At 43.0% G+C, this 17,671-nt stretch overlaps 1 protein-coding gene across 1 annotated transcript; it reads left to right on the forward strand.

The window, feature by feature from the left end:
• Positions 1–1,712: 1,712 nt before the first annotated feature.
• On the forward strand, positions 1,713–16,916 carry CNDP2 (carnosine dipeptidase 2). The gene is made up of 12 exons (XM_027746053.2): positions 1,713–1,758; positions 4,470–4,557; positions 5,502–5,645; positions 8,139–8,301; positions 9,847–9,935; positions 10,841–11,041; positions 11,546–11,630; positions 12,211–12,371; positions 14,255–14,419; positions 14,947–15,088; positions 15,681–15,828; positions 16,221–16,916. The coding sequence occupies exons 2-12, from the start codon at positions 4,498–4,500 to the stop codon at positions 16,288–16,290; spliced, it is 1,428 nt and encodes a 475-aa protein (XP_027601854.1). The 5' UTR covers positions 1,713–1,758; positions 4,470–4,497; the 3' UTR covers positions 16,291–16,916.
• Positions 16,917–17,671: the final 755 nt, after the last annotated feature.

A 17,671-nucleotide genomic window follows, 5' to 3' on the forward strand; every position in this document is an offset into this window, starting at 1 on the left:
GTTATATGTATCAGAGCTACTCCATTACTCACAAACAGCAGCAGCTTCAGCAGTTCCCGTCTTAAAAGGGCTGGCTTTATTTAGGGCAGGCACAAGGTAACAGCAAGCATTATCTGATTTTTTACCTTTTTGCATGTAGAATTACTTTATTCCTGTCTGCCACTCTTAGGAGCTGAGAGAACTCTTCATTAGATGACCTTACTTCACTTTCACAACTTACTGTTCACACTGCACTTCCCTTATCCAACTGAGGATACTAAACTGGGAGGAGCTGTTGGCTCCCTCAAAGGCAGGGAGGCCCTGAAGAGAGACCTTGACAAATTAAGAGGGATGGGCAATCACCAACCTTATGAAATTTGACAAGGGAAAGTGCTGGATTCTGCACCTGGGATGGGGCAACCCTGGATGTACGTACAGACTGGGGAATGAGATGCTGGAAAGCAGTGCCACAGAAAGGGACCTGAGGGTCCTGGTTGATGGCAAGTTGAATATGAGTCAGCAGTGCCCTGGCAGCCAGGAGGGCCAACCGTGTCCTGGGGGGCATCAGGCAAAGCATTGCCAGCTGATCGAGGGAGGGGATTGTCCTGCTCTGCTCTGCACTGGGGCGGCCTCACCTTGAATGTTGTGTGCCTATTGTATTGGATATGGTGTGTTTTGGGCACTACAATATACAAAAGACGTTAAGCTGTTAGAGAGCGTCCAAAGGAGGGCAACAAAGATGGTGAAGGGTCTAGAGGTGCAGTGGTGTGTCCCACCCCACCCATAGGCTGCACATGAAGCCCATGTGGAGCGGCTGAGGTCACTTGGTCTGTTCAGCCTGGAGAAGAGGAGACTGAGGGGAGATCTCACTGCAGTCTTCAATATCCTCACGAAGGGAAGAGGAGGAGCAGGAACTGATCTCTTCTCTGTGGTGACCAGTGACAGGACCCATGGGAATGGCCTGAAGTTGTGTCAGTGCAGATTCAGGTTGGATATTAGGAAAAGGTTCTTCACCCAGAGGGTGGCTGGGCACTGGAACAGCCTCTCCAGGAAAGTGTTCACAGGACCAAGCCTGACAGAGTTCAAGAAGCATTTGGACAATGCACTCAGGTGTGACTCTTGGGGATGGCCCTGTGTAGGGTCAGGAGTTGGACTAGATGATCCTTGTGGGTTCCTTTCAACCCAGGATATTCTATAACTAATTCTATAATTAGAATTCTATTCTATTCTACAGAATAGAAAAAATAGAATTCTATTCTATTCTATAACTAATTCTATTTTATGGGCCGAGCTAAACTATATCTAAATCTACTTAAATCTATTTAACCTACCTAAACAACAAATGCAGGAAGAGCATAAGTATACTCCTATCCTTGGCTGGGATAATTCAGTTGTCCAGACAGACTCTGCTCAAGACGCCCCCAAATTTCTCCCATACTATATTCGCCTATATATGATATTCCCGCTTATTATCCCCTGTAATATTTCTCGTGTTTCTCTCTCTCACATCCTCGCCCATCCCGTTTCACTGCTGAGTGGTAAGTTCATTAACACCTCGGGCGCTAACGATGACCCCGCACAGCACCGACGGCCCCCGCCCACCGTCCCACAGGGGCCGCCCGCCCCGCCCCGCCGCAAGCCCCGCCCCCGGGGAACTCCTTGCCCGCGGATTGGTCGCTGCAGCGCGCGGCGCGGGGCGGGGCCGTGCGGCGTATTTAAGGCGCAGTGGAGGAGGCCAGTGGAGTCACTCGCAGGGGAAGCCGGGACGGTGCGGGAACAGTGAGTGGCGGGGCGGGAGCTGCCGGGCCCCTTCCCCGCGTGCCGCGGCGGCCGGGGCTGGCCCGGCCTGGCGGAGAGGCGCCGGGAATGCCGGCTGCGCGGCGTGCCCGGCTGGCCGGGCCTTGCCTTGCCTTGTGTCCCGCGGTCGGAAGCGTCTGCTCGGCCTCCGGGCGCGGCGGCGCTGTGGCTGCCCCGGGAGGGAAGCTGTCCTTCGGAGGGTGCTGTCGCTGGCCCCCCGTCACCTTCCCCACGCTCGCTGTCCCTCCCCATGAGACTCCCCCCGCGCAGTCCTTAGGAAGCCCACGGCGCGCTTCCCTCCCTTCCGCCCCGAGCCCTTGTGCTGCAAAATCCTGTAAAATAGCAAATTTAGCCTTTAGGTCAAACCTCCCGCAGAGCAGGGCGCGGGGCTGTGTGCCGCTCCAGGCAGTGGCTTTGGGGGGCGGCGAGCGCTCGGCGATGGCTACGGACCGCTCCTAACTTGGTTCCCTGCTCTCCTCTGGGGCACTAATGATGCCTGTGGATAAGAAGGGCCAGGTTGTTTCCGTGCACTGATAATCTCTTGGGTTAGTTTATTTCAAAGCGCCACTGTTGTATAGTCCTGCGAAAAGGTAAGAGAGTGGAGTCTCTTCTGCATAGGTAGGAAGGGTTCAGTACTCCAGTCTGAAGGACTTACAGGAAGTTCTAGCCCTGGTTTTGCAGAGGGAAGAGGAAGTAACATCCAGCCTTTTGCTGTGCACTAAGCAGCATTTGCTTTTCCAAGTTCAGAGCTTTCTGGAGCAGGCTTTTTTGCAGCTCTGCAGTGTGACTTGAGTGATTCAATGCCCCTCTGGTTTTTAAGACTATTTAACTATGTTTAAGGTGATATTTAAAGTAGTCTCCACCTTAGTAAATAGTTCAGATCTTGTTTGTGTTGAACAGGATATCAACCTCCCTGTAATTTGCTGTCTGTAATTTTGTGTCTCTGCTGTGCAGCGAGAGTCCTGATGTTGCTCTAGGAACCGGTTGAGTGAAGGGGGGAGTCAGATGCACTGGACTGATGCCTGTGTGCTGGTTTCTCTGAAGAGCTCCAGTTGAATCCTGCCTGAGCTCTAACTGCATGTGTGGATGGTGGTTTCATTAGGGAAGCCCAGCTTCACTGAGAAGCATTCCTTTAACTTAGTTATGTCCATATAATCCTTCTGAAGGTGTTTAGTTTTCACCTTTCCTGACTATTAAAGAGGAAGCTTGACCTGTCTGGTGGTTTGGAGTTGTTCTAATTGGTGTTTAAAAGTCATTATCCAAACTTAAACTTGATGGATGCTTTAAATTAAATAGAAACTCTCTCCGGTGAGGGAAAGGATTTTTGTATGTCAAACACCAGTATCTGTGTAAGTACAACCCTGCTTGAAAGAAAATGTGTGCATCTTAAATTTGGGGTGATGCATGTATTGCAGTATATTGTGTGGGAAACTTGCAGCTTAAAAGTATTAGTTTCAGCTATACAGAGTAGTCAGCTGTTCAAGAAATCCTAAGACAAGCAGCCAGATGCTTTAACAACTATCATACTTGTCTTGTGACTACTGTGTAGAAGTAGAAGAAAGGCTTAAAGGATCTGACCTAAAGCTGACTCAGCAACATACTGAGTCACAGTGGCTGGTGCTGCTGAAAGTGCTTGTTCAGTGTATTACAAGAAAAACTGGAGTTTTTCTCCCAGTCCAGGCGCTTGGATTTCAGAGGCATATTTCAGGAAGCCTCCTTCTCTGGAGATATTCAAAAGCCTCCTGGACACAATCCTGAATAATGTGCTGTAGGGGACCCTTCTGGAGCAGGGAGCTTAGACCAGATGGCCTCCAGTCGTCCCTTCCAACCTTACCCATTCTGTGATTTGTAAAGCTCATTATTTTCCTGTCTTAGGGGAGATGCTGTATCTTTTTCGAACTTGAGATCTGAGTTTCAGCTTGTTGGTTTTGTTGCTTGAGCGAACAGTATATCTTTTCAATATTGATTTCAGACTGGGAAGGAAGACAGAAAACTGAGAAGGGGAAAGGTCTTGGGTTCTCTCATGTGAAGTTCAGCTGAAACTAAAACAAAAGAAGGAAGTGGTAGCATTGAAGTAGTCAGTGACCATTTGCTCATGGCCTGCTGGGGCTGGCTTCTGTTCCCATGGCTTCACTCTGACCTTTCTTGGGAAGTCTGAGTGGCAGGTTGGGACTTTAAAGCAGAAGAAAGCACAGTTCTTAAGCTGCCTGCTTTTAAGTGCCCTTGTAGAACATTAAGTGTGGTGCTTTCTTGCATCTAGCTCCTAGCATTCAAGCCTGTGGCACACTATTAATTGAACTCATAATGAAATCTACTCTTTGAAGTTGCATTTCATTTGAGTAACATTTTTGCCTGTAATTTTGCAGTGAAATGAAGTGTATGATTTAATTGAAGTATCTCTACAGACAGATATACTATATCAGGTATACTATACTATATATACAGTCTCTATATAAGCTTGCTCAGTTTAACTTCGAAAGTTATTTTGAGGGGAGAGGCAGAAAAAGTGGTGTTGGAATTTAAATATGCTTTTGTCACTGGGTGATTTCAAGGAAGGGAGGGGCATCAAGTTTTATATTATTACAGTTTGGTGTGTAGCATTAGCAGTTGAAAGGTGAAAGTCTTGTGTGGCTGCTTGATTACTGACTGTTGCTTCTTAAACCTGTGAAGGCTGAATTATTTTTCTTTCACAGGATCTTCAGCAACACTTCTAGTCAGAAAATGTCCGCTCTTGAAACCGTCTTTAAATACATTGATGAACACCAGGACCTCTATGTTCAGGTAAGTTTTCTTTGAGTTTTGTCTTGCAGCATGGGCAGCTATGGGATATTAAAAGTTAGATGGTCATCTTCAAGCTTATTGTTGCACCTGTATAATATACCCAATAAGAGAGAGTAATGTGAAGTAATTGGAGAGAGGGGAGAGCAAGCAGCAGGTGAAACTGATTTGAGTCAAGCTAGAAAACTGTTCTTTCAGTTTAGGCATAGGTTCTGTTCCGAAACATAAGTGTCCACGTTAGATTTATTAGGAAATTATCTATTACTGTATAGTGCAAACAGTGACTTATTTAGAGGTATGAGAAGTTTGATACTGGCTCCTGAATGCAGAGCTAGGTTTGTAGTCTCTTTTCTTCTGAGACGGGAGATGAAAGCTCTAAATGAGGCTGGACTAAACCTTTCTTGTATGAAACCATTTATGTTGGGGTACAGGGTGAGATGTTACCCTCTCCAAAGAGGTGCTTTGCTGCTTGACCTGCTATTTAGTTGCAGCTTGTATTGCAGTGCTGTTTACCTGTGAAGGAATCAGTGGTACAGCACTGTGAACTCAGGCAAGAACTATGCCAAGCGTTCAGCTTGATTTCTGCCAGTTGCTCTTGCTGATCTCACACAGGGAGAAAAAGCTCAAGTGTCCTTTCTGAGAGGCCTGAAAGACATCAACTGGTTCTGGATACTTAAAGAACAGCAACCAAAAAAGCACAGTATGCACGAGCTTTCATACTCTTAACCTTACCTTATATATCTGTAGAGTTTGTGCTGTACTGCAGGGGCAGAGTGAGGTTTTGAGTGTAATATTAGTGGTTAGAGTACTTCTTTGAGCAGAGGACAGAGTGGATTTATCTCAATTAAAACTTAACTGAAAACAGTGTTTGTTGAATAACAAGGTGTTGTATTTGTATAGTGCCTGTCACGTGTAGTAAAACCTGTAGCTCTTCCATGTTTCTGTAGCGCCTGGCTGAGTGGGTGGCAATCCAGAGCGTGTCGGCATGGCCGGAGAAGAGGGGTGAAATCAAACGCATGATGGAGGTTGCTGCGAGGGATATTGAGCGACTGGGAGGCACAACCCAACTTATGGATATTGGGAAACAAAAGGTATGTGAGCATCTCCATGTCAGCTTAGTGGAAAAAGTCCACTTAGAAGACAAGATGTTTTGCACAAGAAGGTGCCGATTTCTTATGTTCCCAGTAAGAAAGGCACTTAGTCTCCATAAAGTATAATTTAAAATGCTGTTTATTAGAGTTACCACTATAAAGAAAGAGGACAGTATAGATACTCATGTCCCTGCAGCATCTAGCAGGCATCCAACCAGCATGCAACATGCTGTTTAGATCGCCTTCCTGGGAATGTGATACCATTCTGTTTTTTTCAAGCTGTCTGATTCCACTACCAGACAAAAGGGATATTCACATGAGAACTTCTTGATGCACTTTTAGATAAAGTGTAATGCAGGCAGTGTAATCACCAGTGTAATCACCAGTGCCAAGTGGGAACTGCCTTCAGGTTACCGTCAAGTGGCTCAGTTTAACCTGCAGTCCAGGGATATGCACAGCACAATACAGGCAGGAAAGCAAAACTATGTTCTATGGGCAGCATAGCCTAGCACAGGCTTTGGTGTACTCAGATTAACTATGTGGATTGCTAATTTTTTATGTCTGGTAATCTTCTGCTCAGAATCACCACACAAGGGTCTTGTGGGTAGTGGCCTAAAAAGTCAGAACCTTGTACGGTGTGGTGTAAGTCTTTCCTGCCACACAGTCTGAGCTTTCTGTTAAAAACCTTTCTTTATAGTGAACTTTGGGATCCAGATCAGTTAAACATGTTGTATTAAGTTTTGGACTGTATTAAATGTGTTTTAAATACTCTTCTGAACGAACAGAACACCTGCAAACAAAAGTGCTAGTCATTTTTAACAACAGGCTAGTGTTGATCCTTAGGCCCATAGAGTGTAAAGATACTGACTGAGGTTTCAATAAGTCTTCCAAAAGACCTTTGGGCTCTTTTAAAGTGTTAAATTTGTCACCAGATTGCATTGTTTCCTTACCAGATACAAAAGTATCATTAAAAGAATGAGTTCCCTCCTTGTTTTTAGCTATCTGGACTGCTTTTTTGCCCGAGAAATGTATGTGCTTATGAGAAAGATAATAATAATCTTGTCCTCAGGAACCATCCACTCGATGTACTGCTCCTTTGAAGTGCCTAGTCACTATATGCCAGAGAATAAGACCCATACCAAAATTATTAGACGAGCATTTGGATAGTGGCATTAAAAATCCTGTTGTACTGGAATGTTTGCTAGTTTTAGAAGATTATCATTGTAGTTGGTGGGAAAGAATGCTGAGTGAAATCTGCATGTATTGGAACCTTCTGAGCAGTTCTTGCCTTTGCCAACTGGATTACACTTGTTTGTAGGACTACAGGTTCCAACAAGGAAACAGCTGACTTCGTGTGTCCTCTTGGGAGAGAATCTGTAGGATAATTCTAGCTCTGCTGCTACATACAGCCTAAAATCCCCTCAAAAGTGTTTCAGTTAATTCAGAGACAAAGTTGTTCCTTTCATCACTAACTTTTTGGTAGCTTATTTTAAAGTTTTATGCATAACATTATTATTCAGAAAACTTTAATCCAGCTGCAAAAGTTAACTCCAGTGTTTGGTTTTATATTAAGTATAGACAGAGCTAGTCAGTGTATTAGGTACATTCCTGCTATATCTATGAAGGACAATGTAAAGCAACTGGTGAACTTACCTGATCAAAGTTTACTGCTGCACAGCAGTTTGTTCTGTGTACTGATTACTGTAAATTCTTGCAGTAGTTCTTTAATCATGTAGAGCTGCAGCTGGCCAAGGACCATGTAGCCTGTTGATAAAAAACCTGGAGTTTGGAGCCTATATGAGCAAAAAGTGCAAGCTGATCTACTGAACAGTGTGTAGGAGTATGTGTTCACCAAAAGGGAAATACATGCTGACTGAGAGTAGCATGTGATAATTGCTTATGGGGTATTCCAAAGAACTAAGCCAAGTTCAACTCTTGAACTCTTGAACCGAGTTCATCAGCACTACTCTGCCCTTAGCTTAACAGCATAGGCTTGTATAGAGAAATACAGCTGCTATGCTGATCTTATTTGGGTGTAGGCACGTTACACTCAGAGATACCACTGTCAGGAAATTTTTGTCTAGGGAGCTATACTGTAGACAGGATGAAAGTGCAGTGATAAGCAACACAGAATGCAGGATTGAATGGAGTTTATCGCTTATGCTGAGGTCAGCATTAGACATGGCAGTTTGGTGTGCAGTCAGCTTGCTCTGCTAAAGTCTGATGTAGGATTGGTAGTTTAAAGCTAACAGTTCTGAGTGGCTTGGAACATTCTGATTGTTACTGGGACTTGTTGGAAAGCTAACTGGCACGATACCTTCTCTGGCACCCTGCTTCTGGCAATCAGTTTAAGTAGCTTAGTTGTTTTTTTTTTAGCTGTCTGTCCCCTTAGTGTCATAACCTCCACAGTATTAAAGTAATTCATTTATCTGATAAAAACATGTTCCTCTGACATTCCACGTTTGAATACAACTTCTTCCCTCCTATTTCTAGCTGCCTGATGGATCAGAGATCCCTCTACCACCAGTTGTTCTGGGAACACTTGGCACAGATCCACGCAAAAAGACAGTGTGTGTATATGGTCACCTGGATGTTCAGCCAGCAGTACTAGAGGATGGCTGGGATAGTGAGCCCTTCACACTGGTAGAAAGAGACGGTAAGAGCAGTGGATTTCACTGTGAGCACTTCTGTGGTATTCCTCAGTTGTTCCAAAGTTGTGCTGTTGATTGAAAGGGAGGAGAGTAAGAACAGGTATGAGTGTTTATTTAATACTGTTGAGATGAAAATATGCAGGAGGGAGAATGGTAAAAAAGTAGAACTGCAAAATCTCAGCTGGTCTCAGGGCTTGTTTCCTTTTCTGATAGTCTAGGATGTACTTGCATGTTATCTTCCTTGTAGCTACAGCACAGTCTTAACTGCTGCTTTCCATGGTAACAGTTTGTTGCCAGAAACCTTTTTAGAACTAGATTCTTGTGCTGTTCACAACTTGCAGCCTGTAAGGTCATGTCAAGACTACAGGGATTTTGAACCATTAGCTGGGAAAAATACTCAACACAGCTTCTTTATGCCTGGAGACAGGAGTGTCACAGGAGTCTCCCTGGATTGCCTTGTGTTTGCAAACTGTGCTGCCATGAGTACTGCAGAAGCTGTGTTTTGCAGAGCTGGTGCCCAGACAAGTGTCCCTCTCCTCTAAATGGGAATGAAGAAATGGTGCAGTAACTCCTGTTGAAACAGCACTGCCAGTAGCCAAGATGACTAAAACTCTTTTCTATTTAAAGCTGGTGCTACCAACAGCCTCTCCCTTGTTCCACTTTCTCAGTGTTAGTGTCAAAGGTCATGTGAATAGAAGGACATTAACCACTTGTCTTGCATAAGTGTAATGATTGCCAGAAAAAGGAGTATCTGTGGTAACTAGTATTTCTACTTGGGCCCTTGGTCATAGGCAGCAGAGTCCAAGTTACTAAGTTGGATTCTCTCATCTGATAGCAAGACCTAGATTTGCCTTGGGCTGTGGCTTGTCTCTGTGCAGCCTAGGAGTGCAAGAGGCATTTTCACCAATGGCTCTTTACCTTGCAAGCTGTCTGTCTTGTTCTGTCACTGTGGTTAGACCTGGTGCTTAGGGGTTGTAGCTGCAGCTCTGAGTTGCAATGATATCTGCCTCTGTGATCCCATGTGCTACGTTTTCTGGAAATTCCCTGTAGCCTGTAAAACTTGCCTTTGACTAAAGCCCTTTCTAAGGAGATCCAGTTTTGTCTGGAGAATCCGGTGAACTGATTTGTCACTAGCTACTGAATTCTTACTCTTCAAACAGAGTTATTGAATTGTAGCTAATACTGGATAGGTTTCTGTTAAAAGGAGGGAGCTTGTTTCTTACACTTACTACTATGTTTGTAGAAAATTGTATTATTGTGAATGATAAGGCAGTTACATCTTTTCCAGACTTATATTCAATTCCTGTCCAGGGAAAAGCTGGGGGGGAAAGGTGAGGTAGCTCTGAAAGTGGGAGAACTATAGCAGTCCCACTTGCAAGAGTGTATGAAGGAGGATGCAAAATTGCTACTTCAGAAGAATCAGAAATGAAAGTTTTTATATAAGCAGGGATAAAAAGACTATCCAAAAAGATGTTTCCTCCTGTAGGCAAGAGGTGAAGCTTCATGCTAATTTTTTTCCACCCTGGTTAATTTTTATCCTGTTTCTACAGGAAAGTTATATGGGAGAGGATCAACAGATGACAAAGGTCCAGTGCTTGCCTGGCTGAATGCCTTGGAGGCTTATCAACAAACTAACCAGGTCTGTGCCCAAAACATATTCTACTTTTCTACATACAACTGATTCTAGCAATAAATGTTATCCGAGCCACAAACGCTTGTGAGGGAAGCCTGCTTATTCAGCTGATCAGAGGAATGATGCAGTAGTCCTGTAAATTCACTTATGTACTAGTAGGGTGGAGTTGAGTTGCTGACAAGTTGGTCTGTTAGTTGCTTGGTTTGCACTTTAAACAATTTTCCTTTAATGAAATGTGTTGGAAGGAAAATGCATATGCAAGCATGAGGAGCATGATGAATAATCAAATGTGATCACTATCATGTAAGGATGTCAAATTAGCTTGACCTTTATCAAAACTTAATGTCTCACTGCCACTGAGCTCTAAGAGGTTAACTTAGTAACACTGACCTGCAAGCTTTGCTGTTTCCGTTCAAGAAAATAGCTCAGGGTGTCTGCCTTATCTTGCCAGACAAGTTCCTATTACTTGTGAGAAGAATGACTAGTTCTCTATTCCTGTCTAGGTATATAGAATATGGTAGTGTGAATAGACAGGGTAGCTCCGATGCTCCTACAGTGGCATGCAATTTCTGTGGTTAATATTAGTTTTCCTAGCCTGGGGGCTTACCTTTGGCAACAGATTTCTACTGTGTTCACACAGTTAAGGGGCTTGGGAATGAGTTGTTCTAGAGCTCAGTTAAAACTTTTTGAAGAGTTTGAATTGCATCAAATGAAGGGTGGTATAAGTGTCCTCAATGTAAGTGCCGTCTAAACTTTATAATAGTTTGTGCATAATTAACAAATTCCACTGCCATGGAACTAGTTTCCCCATGTCTATTTTTTTTGCTTTGAGCATGACAAATGAAAATTACTGATTGCTGAAGTAGTACAGCATTTTCATACTTAGTCTGTTCTTGTTTTTCATTTCAAAGGACTTTCCAGTAAATATTAAGTTCTGCCTAGAGGGTATGGAAGAATCAGGATCTGAAGGCCTTGATGAACTGATTTTTGCTCAGCGAGATACTTTCTTCAAAGATGTGGATTATGTGTGCATTTCTGACAACTACTGGCTAGGCAAGAAGAAGCCTTGTATCACTTATGGCTTGAGGGGCATCTGCTACTACTTCATAGAGGTAAGTGCTGAGATACACTACAAAACCAGTATTATTAAACTGAATTTTCTACCGGAGAAGAGTGGTAGCTCAAACTTTTTCATGCCAACAGCTTTTCTTCAGAGAAGGTGAAACTAACTACTGAACTAAAATGGTTTCTCCTAATTGTCTGAATAATTTTATTTCATTACCCTATCTGATGCTTGTGTGGTAGGGATAGCTTTCAGATGTATGAAGGAGGAGAAGCCAGCAACGTTCTCTGGAGAGTTGTTTCAGAGTGATCCTTGAGTGCAGGAAGAGAGATCACCACTCAGATCCCCAAGGTTGGGACAGTCAGTACTAAAGGCATGTATTCCAGAGCAATACAAAGCAGATCTGTTTTAATGTACTACAGCTGAGTGGTCTGGTTTCAAAACTAGATGCATTCTCAAAATACATGCAGGAAAAAGCTAGGGTAAATGTCTTTGGTGTATTTGACAGTATCTTCATGATAAATTAACCTGAATCTTAATTCACTTCAATCAGGTGGAATGTTGTGACAAAGACCTTCACTCTGGTGTGTACGGTGGTTCAGTACATGAGGCCATGACAGATCTCATTGCTCTAATGGGTAAGAAAAAGCAGCTTTCACTAAATGCATTTAAAATGAGAATAAGAACCATTAAAACATGAGTGAGTTTGCAGTGGGGAGGTTGGTAAGGGCTGCTTACACTAGCAAAGTGATGGCCAATGAAATGGAGCTTGCCAGGTATGCAAAGCTAGTGCCTGAGATACAGAAATATGGTGAAGGTCTCGCCGAAAGGTTGTCTATCTACTCTAGCTTCCTCTAAAATCTTGCTGCAAATTTACATGTTAATTAAATCAGCTGCCTTCTCAAACTCTGCTATGGATGTGATATTGAACTCTTTTGGACTCAGCCAGCCAAAGGTAACAGTAGAAGTAAATACAGTAGAATGTAACAGTAAAATTAATACAAGTAGCATGCAAGTGCACATTTTGGATAGCTGCAAATTCTGTAAGTGCCTTCCATGCTCAGTGGTGCATGCTCTGGGAGATAGAGGTCTGAATTTCATTACATTTATGAAGCTTTCAGAAGGCCAAGACCTGTGTTTCCCAAGGAAAGTGTTCCCAGCAATGACACCTTGTATATTCTGGTTTGAATACTGACACTAGGTGTTTCTTGTTTACAGGTTGTCTTGTAGACAAGAAAGGGAAAATCCTCATCCCAGGTGTTAATGAAGCAGTGGCGCCTGTTACTGATGAGGAGCTGGCGTTATATGAGAAGATTGATTTTGACCTGACAGAATATGCAAAAGATGTAGGAGCAACAAGACTCCTGCATGATACAAAGGTATGCTGCACTCCTTCCTTCCTACCTTGCTTAGGTCAAGCTGTCTATGTTAACTTGATCTTCTGTAGATATATTTGTAGTTACCAAGTAATTCAGTAGGCAGAGGTTCATCTGATGTCTTTAAAATGGTGAGAATGCCTTGAAAATAGTTTTGCCTACTGTATGGTTGACTGCATGCTTAACACTTTGCTGAGGAATGGCTAGTGTTAGGTGCTTGAAAATTTAGTCTAGGTTATCCCATGTTTAAGGCAAGCAGCCTGGGCAACTTTAAATTTGCTCCTTAGTCTTTGTATAAGTAGCATTTCAAACTTGTACAAAAATTTATCTAGTGCTGTTCTCTTAATGCTAGATAAGAATGTTAGCAATTTTTCAGAGGTCAGATAGCACATTTACACAAAACATCTGATTTCCTACATCTGTAGGAAGTTCAATGTATTATCAGAAATAAAGTAGTTGCTTAGAGATCATTGCTCATTAGGTGAAAAAACAGCTTCAAATCTAGTTGTGGTGAATTTAAGGCTGACATACTGAACATCCTTCTAGACTGGCAAGCAAGGACTGTTTCATAGTCATGAACTCGGCAGCTACCCAAATCTTTGAACAGGCTCAAGGTCAGTAAACTCATGTCTGAAGTTAAATCTTTGTCCTGGGAGCTTTCCAGATGAATGCTTTTAACAGCATTGAATCTTGCAAGGTACAGGTATTACATACTAATTTTAAAACCCTAGATGTAAATACATTTCCTGTCATAAAAAGCAGACACAGATGTTGTAAAAGGCAAGTTTACATGTGCAGGTCTGTATTCTGTCCTAGTACTGTCAGGAGGAGACTTCAAACTCAACTCAAATAGGTATAAGTAACAATTTATATCCTCAACCTTGTCTTTACACGCTCAGGTTTATATCAACTGGGAGCACACAGGCTTCCTTGTTTAGCCTTGTCCTATAAAGTAATGGATGAATTATAGCTTGTATATAAGGAGGAGTTGGCAAGATGCTCTTTGTGATACTGAACTGAGGCTGTTCAGTCTTGGCTAAACTGAAATCCTAGCTAAGGGAGTTCTAAGCTGCATGCAAGAAGGGTTTTAAGGCCAAGGAGAGGTATGGAAGGGAGGTGAGAAACATGTAACTTCCAGATGAGAAACAATGTGCTTGAGAGATTTGAACTGTGACAGTTACATTTGCTTTGAGAGAAGAATAGGGGCAGGTTGTACCTGGAACAAACCAAACTGTTCACATAAAGGCCACCAAATTTCTAAGTCTCCTGAATTTCTGCAGCGACGTTCAGGCTTGAGAAACTGTAGCTGTGTCTGTACAGGACAACTCAACAGCTGTGTTGAATTCAGGGTCCAATGTACTCAACAGCTGTGTCCAAGGCAACAAGGAGGAAATGCAGGAAGTGTACCTGGAGGGCAATAATGGTCAATTGAATCAACCTGGAGATCAGGCGTTTAAATACAACTGATGATAAAAAGAAAAGCACACTGTGCCTCAGTCTGAGCAGTGGTGAGGCTTTTAGAAAATATGTGAACTTCAACACGTGTGTCTTGGTGATGAAGGCACCTGCCTTCACCTACACACTGCTTGAGCACCTTAGAAATGTCCTGGTCAGAAGCAGCTTGATCATGTCCTGTAAGTTCCGTAGAACTACGAGAAAGGTGAACTAGAGCTGTTGAATCTATTACGGTGCTGAGAATCCAGCTGGTATATCAAAATGTGTGCTTACTGGGAGTAACAGCTTCTGAGTGGTCTTCAATGAACTGCATTTCTCCATGGGAGAAAGCACTGTTTCTTGCAAATTCTTTATTAGATTGAAGAAATCAATGTTTCAGGGAATGCTGTCAAACTTCACGTAACCTTGCATCTTTCTCTTTGCTTCTGCAGAGAGATATCCTTATGCATAGATGGAGGTACCCTTCACTGTCTCTGCACGGAATTGAAGGAGCCTTCTCAGCCTCTGGAGCCAAGACTGTGGTTCCTAGGAAAGTGATTGGCAAGTTCTCAATCAGGCTTGTGCCAAACATGACTCCTGAAGAAGTCACAAAGCATGTATGTTGACATGGATTGCTGGTATCAAAACAACTGTCTCTAAACTTCTCCTGTTCCCCATGCCTGGGGGAAGAATTTTTCTGTTTTCTAAAGCAGTTCTGTTCGCTTACTTTGCTACTGTCTTCCCTGTTCTGCACCTCAACACAAGATAATTCAGGGATTCATTTTGTGGTGCCACACTGGACTGTTGTTGTCTGACTACCCAATTGCTCTAAACTCAAAGAAGGGGCTTAGGAGTAAATGCTAATGTAATTGTAGGGCACTTGGACTGCCAGAAATGCATATTCAAAAGCATAAGTATTTGACATACTGGCTAAGTGTTCTACACTATACTGTTAATTTGCCTGAAGGATATATTCTGACTTCAGAATGGAGAATCATAGGAATAATGAAATAAGAGTAATAGGAAAAGTATTGCTGGACTGTCATAGTGACCTGCAAGTCCCTAAGATGCTTTTAGAATATGGACTTTACTAGTGTTCCTACAAATGCTAACAGTAGATAAGATTGTTCAATCTTTCTTATAGGTTGAAGACTACTTGAACAAAAAGTTTGCGGAGCTGCAGAGTCCCAACAAATTCAAAGTGTACTTAGGCCATGGTGGAAAACCCTGGGTGTCAGACTTCAACCATCCCCACTACATGGCTGGTAGGAGGGCCATGAAGACAGGTCAGTGGGTTTTTCACTTGGTGTCGGTAGATTAAAAAGCTCTTGTTCCACCACCTCAAGTGCAGAACACTAAATATTTAGCAAACATGACCTCTTCAGTGTTTCTTATCTAATAACTTTGGCTCACTAAATGAAGTGTCATGTGCAATCCTTAAACTGAAGTTTGAGGTAGAGAAGGAAAGAAACTGGATATCCAATTCATTCATTACTGTTCTGGAACAAGTCTGTTGGTGTGTTGTTGCTTTTGTGTATGAGGTTGTTAGTTCAGATCACCTGCTTAGCCAAATTCCTTGAAGCTTAGTCATTCTAGCGCCCATCTTAATTGGTTTTGGTAGGGCAGCTAGAGCAAATCTAACTTGTGTTGGAGTACAGACAGGCTTTCAGATGAAGTACTGGTGTGTAACTGTTTGAACTGAACTCTGAAAGTAACAATACTGCAGTGCTACATCTGCTGGGGGAAGCTCCATGGTTCTGTGGCCTGTGCAGTCTGGCTGATTTGGCCAGCACCTAGTGCTGGTACTTGATGGCTTAAGTAAGGATTTGTTAGAAAAACAAATATAACTCCAAACTGACTAGAATATCACTTTTCTAGTTTTTGGAGTTGAACCAGACCTGACAAGGGAGGGAGGAAGCATTCCTGTTACCCTTACCTTTCAAGAAGCAACAGGCAAGAATGTCATGCTGCTTCCTGTTGGAGCTGCAGATGATGGTGCCCACTCTCAAAATGAGAAGCTAAATAGGTAAGAGTATTTATCCCTGTGCCAAGGTGAGTTTACTGTGGGCATGTATTATGGAAAACACTAAGAATTGAACTCTTGCTTTTCTTTAATGCTCTGGAAGGCAAAGTGCCATTTCTCCCTAGCAGAGAGTGACTGGGTAACTAATCTGTAGTGGGATCTCGATCTCTTTACTGTTTCTGGCTTTATACACTTGAAACCAGAAGCTTGGCTACCCACTACTCAGAGTGGTGTTTCTGTCTTACCAGGGGAGATGCAGGAAGCTTGGGAGTAGTGCCTGTTGCCTGCAGTGTTTGTCATGTGCATAGGACTGATGTGTGGGCTTTGCAAAAACCACATGTGCTAGAAATACAGCTCAACTAAGACAATGCTAATGGAAGCTGTCTTCTTTCCAGGTACAACTACATCCAAGGGGTGAAGATGCTTGGTGCATATCTCTATGAGGTTTCCCAGCTGAAGGACTAAATTAGACACTTTACCTTATGGTTTATGGATCAGAAGTGTGAATTTTCTTACAAAATGTCATCAGTCACCAAACTTACATGGCTCCCCTTTTCCACAAACACTCCACCACCACTGCGTTGGTGGAGGAGAGGGAAACATGCAGTTCCATTTGACGGACATGTATACCAAAAATACTTCTTTAAATGCTTACTTTAAATTACAAGACTATTCCTTGTCTGGTCAGCAGTCCTGAGCTGCATCTGAGTCTCCTCTGTATCACTTCAGTTTGCTATATTCATCTACTTTTCCTGTAAAAGAAGAGGAATGGTTTGTTCTCAACAGTTTAAGCAGCCATAGCAGTTGTAGAACTGCCAGCTAAATTTAAGGTTCTCGTTCCTGGGTATGTCCTGGAAGTAAGTAGTCAGTGACAGATAATGGGGCTACACTGGAATGTGTTCAAACCTGTCTTTGCTAACTGAGTGATTTGGAAGAGCACTTTGTCTCTTGCAGTTTGTCTCTGCCTGTCTGCAGCTTTCAATTGACAGTGAATCAGGGTATAACAAATTTCACTGTGGTAACAACTGCTGGCCGTTTTTGTAAAGCTGCCTTTGTACTACCAAAAAAGGATAATAAATAATCATGCTATAGTTTGGCTCTTGGTCTCTTTAAAGATTAAATAATGACTTGGGAGGGGAAAGCAGCTTACAGAACTTGGGAGGGATAGAGGCAGATGAGCAACATGGCTGCACAGACCTGGGAACATCCTGGGAATCCAAGTGTTTATTCCTAGGCTCTGGCTCTATTTACAGCTTGTTGACTTGAAGCAGATGTTGCAAAATTCTGTTCTCCTGAGAGAAAGCAAGCTCAAAATGTTTAATTTTGGTTCTGTAAGACAGATCATCACACTGTAGCACAGCTGATGGTCCTGCAAGGGAGTGGGTGGGATTTGTGATCTCTCCCTGCTTATGCCTAGTCGTTGCAACTACTAAGGTACAACTTCAAGCTGTCTTCTGGATACATTAAACTCCAACACCTGTTATTGTGTCAAAAGACCAAACCCTCTTAAATGTGTGTTAATCTAAACTAGATTGGGATCACTGTTTCTGAATTACCTGACCAGCACTAGCAACCTAAACTAGGTAAGTATTTCAAATGATGATGCTTTGCTCTGAGAGTGTGGTGCATTCTGTATCCTGGCATAGGTGAACAGCATGTCATGCTTTCCTCCCTTGAGGGGCAGAAGGCAGGAGAGTCTTCTCTGGTTTTCACTGTTGCTTGATCTGGAGACTTAATAGTGTTGGGATAGGGAGTCTTCTGGTCTCCTTGAAGCTTCTAAAGTGTCTCTGTCTAATTTTGTTCTTTTTGGTTTGTCACTGGAGTTAATGGCTGGAGATAATCTGGT

This window comes from Pipra filicauda, unplaced genomic scaffold (assembly GCF_003945595.2).
Source record: "Pipra filicauda isolate LSUMZ 115617 unplaced genomic scaffold, ASM394559v2 scaffold4_size7858003_pilon, whole genome shotgun sequence".
In the NCBI taxonomy this organism is placed as follows: domain Eukaryota; kingdom Metazoa; phylum Chordata; class Aves; order Passeriformes; family Pipridae; genus Pipra; species Pipra filicauda.

What these genes read in the sequence shown, in the direction of transcription:
- CNDP2 (XM_027746053.2), top strand. Translation starts at nt 4,498, where the DNA reads ATGTCCGCTCTTGAAACCGTCTTTAAATACATTGATGAACACCAGGAC. An exon ending in CTTATCAACAAACTAACCAG is followed by an intron (nt 9,936 to 10,840) that starts GTCTGTGCCCAA and finishes TTCATTTCAAAG; the next exon opens with GACTTTCCAGTAAATATTAA. An exon ending in TAGGAGGGCCATGAAGACAG is followed by an intron (nt 15,089 to 15,680) that starts GTCAGTGGGTTT and finishes TCACTTTTCTAG; the next exon opens with TTTTTGGAGTTGAACCAGAC.